This window comes from Leptonychotes weddellii, chromosome 5 (assembly GCF_054177405.1).
Source record: "Leptonychotes weddellii isolate Sample4059 chromosome 5, ASM5417740v2, whole genome shotgun sequence".
In the NCBI taxonomy this organism is placed as follows: domain Eukaryota; kingdom Metazoa; phylum Chordata; class Mammalia; order Carnivora; family Phocidae; genus Leptonychotes; species Leptonychotes weddellii.
In genome coordinates, this window is record NC_138373.1 from 100,889,081 (window position 1) to 100,896,265 (window position 7,185).

At 38.4% G+C, this 7,185-nt stretch overlaps 1 protein-coding gene across 1 annotated transcript; it reads right to left on the reverse strand.

Moving 5' to 3' along the window:
• Positions 1–3,809: 3,809 nt before the first annotated feature.
• Positions 3,810–4,745, reverse strand: LOC102746639 (olfactory receptor 8S1-like). Its single transcript, XM_006729300.1, has one exon. It carries the CDS (start codon positions 4,743–4,745, stop codon positions 3,810–3,812), a length of 936 nt encoding a protein of 311 aa, XP_006729363.1.
• Between the last annotated feature and the right edge of the window lie 2,440 nt (positions 4,746–7,185).

The following is a 7,185-nucleotide window of genomic DNA, read 5'->3' on the forward strand; positions in this document are numbered from 1 at the left end:
AAAAACATTAAATTTCATGTTATGTACTGAAAAATGTTTATTGTAGCATTTTTTGTAGTGGTTAAAAATGGGAAGCAAAGTTGCTTCCATATTTTGGCTAAGCAAAATATGTCAGACTGAGAAAGACAAATACCATATGATTTCACTTATACATGGTCTAAAAACATAACAAATAAATAAACAAATAAACAAAAAGCAGAATCAGACCTGTAAACACAAAGAATTGATGGCTGCTGGAGGGGAGATGGGTCAGGGTATGGGCAAAATGGGTGGAGGAGAGTGGGAGATACAGGCTTCCAGTTATGGAAGGAATAAATCCAGGAATAAAAGGCACAGCATAAGGAATATGTCAATGATACTGTAATAGTGTTGCATTATGACAGATGGTAGCTACCCTTGTGGTGGGCCTAACATAAGGTATAAAGAAGCTGAATCACTATGTTCTACACCTGAAACTAATGTAATATTGTATGTCAACTATACTCATAAAAATTTTTTTAAATGGAAGCAAAGTGAATCCATATGTAGGGGAATGGCTTGAGAAACTATGACACAGTCACAAGATGGGATTTAATGCTGACACACACAAAAATGAATTAAAGCTATGCCATTTGACATGTAGTAAGTTTTATAAATTATTAATGAATGAGAAAAGAAAAATGTGTATTATATATAGTTTTCAAACAGAGATGGAAAAGCTTCTATATATATATATATATATGACAGAATATGCACACAGAAATTTGAATATGAATATATAAGCCAAAGAAAGTTAAGAAAGATAAATACTTTGTAGTTAACATGGGTTACCTTGAGTGGAAAATAAGTAGGAGAAGATGTTGAAAGGGTGGCAAGCCCCCCGCTCCCCGGCCCCCAAATCACCAGGAAATAGACTGTATGATATGGTCCCATTTAGGTATTTATATAAAATGTCTGGATAAATTAATATATATATATGTAAAAATTATTTTAAAAAACAACACTACACAGCAATTAAATATACACTCCTTAGTTAAGAGAAAATAAAATTCATTCCTAGAAATATTCCCTAGATTATTGGAGATAAAAATTCATCCATTACTATCATTTCTTCTATGTGTAATTCTTTCCTTCTCTGATTCTGATTTTAGCTTTCAGGCCGTGTTAGTTTGAATTCTAGGCCTCAATAGAGCATCGTGGAAGAATATAAGATAGGAGGAGTTACTAACTTTCTTCCATTAGGGAGACAGCATGCTAAGCAAGGTAGACATTGTAGCTTTAGAGAGATTGGAGGTTCATTGTTTTCCAGGTCCTCCAAATTCTCCACAATGTCATTATTCCAATTATTCAGATGATACAATCCCCTGATAAACATCTAATTCTCCCATAAGCAACCTGTTGTGATAGCAAATTCATGGAATCAATCTCTGAGTTATTTTGTATAGCCTCTGCTCTATATCTATAAAATGAAAGATATCGTTTCAGCATAGGGAAAGAAAGGCCCTGAAGTTCATTCTGTACCTTAAGGTCAAAAATCAAGAAATGAAATAATTATCTTGACAACAGAAGACCTGTGGTCTTGGCATTCCTCTTCTCTTGGACTTGCTTAATTTTAGCACTTTCTCCTTATTCAGAGGCTTAGCACAATATCCACAGTCTCGGGCAATCATGGGTCTTAAGGGTGGCAATTACATATCATGAGCAGAAAAAAATGGAAGGACAAGTCACTTCACTGTACACATCTTAGCACAATAACTAATTTTACATATCCTCACTTCCCTGAGAGTTGTTGTCTACAAATGAATCTCCAGTTCCAACTTCAAAACTAATTTGCTTTCTTTGAAAACAACAGAAACTGACTGTGGATGACCTGATTAAAGGCAGAAAAGGAACTTTTGGGGGAAAAAAGGATGATTCACAAAACAGAAGAGGAAGGGTAGCATACGAATTACTTTCTTTTCTCAAATCTTAACCAAATAACTAATTCTAAACACTTTGCATTTCACTAAAGTTCAGTTGACTTAATTTCACCTTTGATACCTGTATCAGTTACCATTCTTTAGTTGTAAGCAACTGAACCTGATAATAAATAATTATAAAAAGGATCTGTGAGCCTTGTAGACTTAATGGAGAGGGTAGTTCAGTGACTGAGAACATGTACTCTGTTCTAACTGCATAGGTTAAATTCCAGCTCCACCATTTCCTTGCTATGAATCACTGGACAGGAAAACATTCTCACTTCCTCACCAGTAAAGGAAAACTAACAATAAATGTATCTCATGCCTGTTGAGATGATTAAGTAGGATAATAAAGGTAAGGTACTGTATTAGTTTTCTATTGCAGCTATAACAAATTACCACAAACTTAGTGATTTAAAATGGCAGAAATAGGGGCGCCTGGGTGGCTCAGTTGGTTGAGCGACTGCCTTCAGCTTAGGTCATGATCCTGGAGTCCCTGGATCGAGTCCCGCATCGGGCTCCCTGCTCGGCGAGGAGCCTGCTTCTCCCTCTAACCCTCTCCCCTCTCATGTACTCTCTCTCTCTCATTCTCGCTCTCTCAAATAAATAAATAAATCTTTAAAAATAAATAAATAAATAAATAATGGCAGAAATATATTATCTCAGAGATCTTTACATCAGAATCTGGATAGGCTCACTGATTCTACTTTTCTGGATCACACAAGGCCCAAATCAAGCCAGTAGGCCTTACCTGAAGGATCTGGAGGAGACATCATTCAGGTTGTTGGCAGAAGTCAGTTCTCTGAATTCCACAAACTGAGGTTCCTGTTTCTTTCCTGGCTCTTGGCTGGGAATTGTTCTTAGTTTCTAGAGGCCACACAGTCTCTGGCTAATGGCCCTTATCCATGATTAAAGCCAACAATGGTCAGTTGAGTTCTTCTTATGCTTATATTATCTCTGACCTTCCCTTCTGGCTTTTGTTCCTGACTACAGCTGGAGAAGTTTCCCTGCTTTTAAGCATTCATGTGATTAGACTGAGCCCACCTGGATAATCCAGGATACTCTCCCTATTTTAAGGTCTACAATTTTATACATCTGCCCAATCCCTTATGCCATATAACATATTCATAGTTTCCAGGGATTTAGGAGGACCTCTTTGGGGGGCAGCCTGCCCATCACGAAACTTAGCACACTTCTTGACATGAGTTAAGAAATGTAACAAATTAGTATTGTTACTATATTTGTTAAAAATATGACCTCAGGAAGGACAACTGCTAGGAGAGCCGGATTTCATGGTCTCTTTAGGCACTATAGTCAGATTGACTCTGTTCCAAGTGCTGTCTTTTCTTGTTGTTTATTCCTCCTAAGTACTTGAATTTCCTAGAGTAAGATTCTGAATAACCTCACTTGGGTCTTGGTTTTAATCCTTGCCTCAGTGCACTGTTAGGAGAAAGGGATAGAAAAGTGAGCCTATCCTAGGTTATTGGATCACCCCGTATTACAGACATGAATTTGAGAGAACTAGTTTTCCTAAGGATTTGGGTGTAATTATTTGAAGAAGTGTGAAGGAGTAATGAGCAACCAATAGCAATAGATGTCCACATAGATATGAAAAATAATATTTTTATAAAATGATCCCCTAAAAAAGGAAGGCTATCTGATTCGTTTCTCCTTTTCTAAATAAGAATTAACCCTAATCAACCTGAGATATTAGTTTTCTGTCCTCTTCATGAGCATTTTCAAGGAAATAAATGTCACTATGTTCTCTGTAGCACCTAGCATCATGGACAACCAAGAAACTCTACTTAAAATCCATTATTTGATCATGTAGCATAATAGTTCAGTTTCCCTTTAGTCATGATTTTGTGGCTACTACATGAAAGAATGCAAGTATTTTCTGAACATTCTTCCCATAGCTGCCTTCACCTCCTTGTTCTGCAGGCTATAAATGAGGGGGTTTAGCATGGGAGTGACCACACTGTACTGTAAGGAGAACATCATCTCCAGAGGGGAGCCTGAAGTTGGCAAGAGATAGCTGAGGAAACCTGAGCCATAGAACAAGGTCACAGTAGTGAGGTGGGAGGAGCAGGTGGAGAAGGCCTTGCCTCTGCCTGAGGTGGAGCTGATACTCAGGATGGTGGAGACAATTTGGGCATAGGAGAAAACAATCATAAGGAAGGTTCCAAAGAAATGTAGGACAGAGGAGCAGAGCAGGAGTGTGAAGTTGGTGGAGGTATCAGAGCAAGACAGAGAGAAGAGAGAAGACAGCTCACAGCTGAAGTGGGGAATAGTCTGGTCCTCACAATAGTCTAAATTGACAGCCAAGAGGATATTGATGAGAGCATCAGCAAAGGCCAGGCCCCAGGAACCCCACACCATCCCAACACAGAGCTGGTTGCTCATCACTTGGCCATAGAGCAGAGGGCAGGTGATGGCTACATAGCGGTCATAGGCCATCACAGCCAGCAGACAGGCCTCAGTACCCCCCGTGGCAAACATAAAGAAGGCCTGAGCCAGGCAGCTCTCTACAAAGATGGTTTTGCTTTCAGAAAGTAGATTCTCCAGCATCTTGGGGACTGTGACAGATGAGTGGCAGAGGTCCAGGAAGGAGAGCTGTCTCAAAAAGAAGTACATGGGCATGTGGAGGTGGGAATCAGGCCTAATCACCAGCAGCATCAAGAAATTTCCCATCAGAGTGAAGAGATAAATCAGAAGGAATAACACAAAGAGTATGTCCTGAATATTGGGGTCAATGGATAGTCCAAGGAGAATGAACTCACTGATAGCACTGTAGTTTTTCATTGCCATATACAGAAGTGTTCTCTCTGGAAAACAAGAAGATTCACCAAAAGTCTTTCAGTGCATCTCAGTACCCCACTACCTAGATCTTATTCAACATGAATATCTTTTCATTACTGTCCCACAATCCACATTCAGGTATTTAAAAGTTAATTTCTTGGTCATCATCTTGCCATTGGTATTTTAAATAAGCCAAGATCCTATTTTTATTATAATCTTTTTTGGAGCCATAATGTAGTTTAGAGTGATACATTTGAAAAGAAGTTTCCTGATATGAGAAAAAGGTAGAGAAGAAAATCTCAGGAGTGAATTACCTGAGAAATTGAGGTAGGATTAAGTCTAGATTCAAAGGACTTAGGTAGGAGCAGGGATACTTTGTATATTCTGTGTCTAGGAGAGACGGTCAAGAGTACAAGAAGTGAGTTTCCATTTGACTGCTTTCATTTGTTTTCAATAAAGTGTAAATGAGATTATTGGTTGTGCATGTGGCTGTGTGCAAGCATGCCCACATGTACACAATAAATTATAAAGGTATTGATAATGATAAAAGTACGTGCACAATCATGGGCATAGGGGTCAAGGTGAAGTGTAAGAAACTATTACAGGATAGGAGGACAATAAGACATCAAGGAATTAGAAACTAGATGCGGAATTAGATTGTTCTGGATTTTTATAATTTTAAATTTCCTTCATTTTATTTGATGGCATCATATTGTAATTTAATTTTAAAATACATTCACAAAATAATAATCAAGTTTTAAAAACTGGTAGCCTAGATCATGATGCCCAGTGATATTTTAGGTGGGCAATGCTATGACTACAATCGGTCATGAGAAGCTGTTCCCACTTAACAGGACAATGCTTTGATTAGATCATCATGCTAACCCTAAAAGTCATATATCCAGGAATATATGTAGTCACCACTCCCATCGAGGCCATTATTGCAGGTTTTAAGGCCCCCACATGGTTATCTAAACTCTCTCCTCATACTTTGAAACTTGTGCATATATCCTCGTACTGGCCTGATATTTTAGACTTCACCTGAGTCTCAATATAACTGCTCAATATTCTTGCCTCAAACTGGAGCTGCTCCCTGGCCCTTGCTATTCTAATTCAACACTACTTCATTTACTCCATCAGCAAAGACTGAGGGAACTATCCTGTTGTTGATTCACTGACTGAACAGCTAAGCATCCCAGTCCATGTAAGGAACAAAACCTAATTATCTGAATTCTTAGTTGGTAGTACAATGTTTTGTGGCAACAATACTTTCAGATCCAGTAAGTAATAAAACTCTTCAGCTTGTGAAGTCAACATTAAGAATACTGTTTTAACAAGACAGAGGATCATAGGGTAAGGGAGGGAAAAATGAAACAAGATGAAACCAGAGAGGGAAACAAACCATAAGAGACTCTTTTTTTTTTTTTTTTTCATAAGAGACTCTTAATCTCAGGAAACAAACTGAGGGTTGCTGGAGTGGAGGGGGGTGAAAGGGATGGTGTGGCTGGGTGATGGACATTGGGTAGGGTATGTGCCATGGTGAGTGCTGTGAATTGTGTAAGACTGATGAATCACAACCTATACCCCTGAAACAAATAATACACTATATGTTAATAAAAAAAAAGAATACTTTTTTTAAAGAAGTAGAAAATCATAAATTGGAAGTTAACATTTAGGATGGATTCAACACTAGCAATGAAAAATAATAAATTGTGGGCAATATATAGGTATTTATTTATAATTACTGGGGGTCAGACTATGGAGATAATCTCTTAAATTCTTATTCTTTCACTCTTTAGATATAGCAATATTATGCATGGGGGCTCTCAATGCTCATCCTGAGATCACCCCATCACCCAAAGAGCAAAGCAAGAGAACCCAAGTAAGGATTCACAGTAGCCAGGAGTGAGGTTTGTGTTGTATGACTTCAGAGCCAGTACATACAAAATAAAATTCCCTTCCTCTTGGCTACCAACAAACATAGTCCAACTAACTAGATCCAGAGATTCCATGAACTGCAGAGAGAATCCGAACCTTGGATCAAGGCAATACCTTGCAAAGAAACAACCATTGTGATAAAAGTCAATGCTAGGGGTTTGATTTCCCAGTAAGTTTCTTCTTTAACATAATTTAGAGGTTCGCAGAACAATCTTTTAAAAATAAAATTAAGGGGCGCCTGGGTGGCTCAGTTGGTTAAACAACTGCCTTCGGCTCAGGTCATGATCCTGGAGTCCTGGGATCGAGTCCCACATCGGGCTCCCTGCTCAGCAGGGAGTCTGCTTCTCCCTTTGAACCTCACCCTCTCATGCTCTCTGTCTCCCATTCTCTCTCTCAGATAAATAAATAAAATCTTTAAAAAAAAATAAAAATAAATAAAATTAAGGAGTGATGTTAGTAAGATGGTGGAATAAGAGGTCCCAGCCCTTATCCCCCCAAAGAAACACCAATT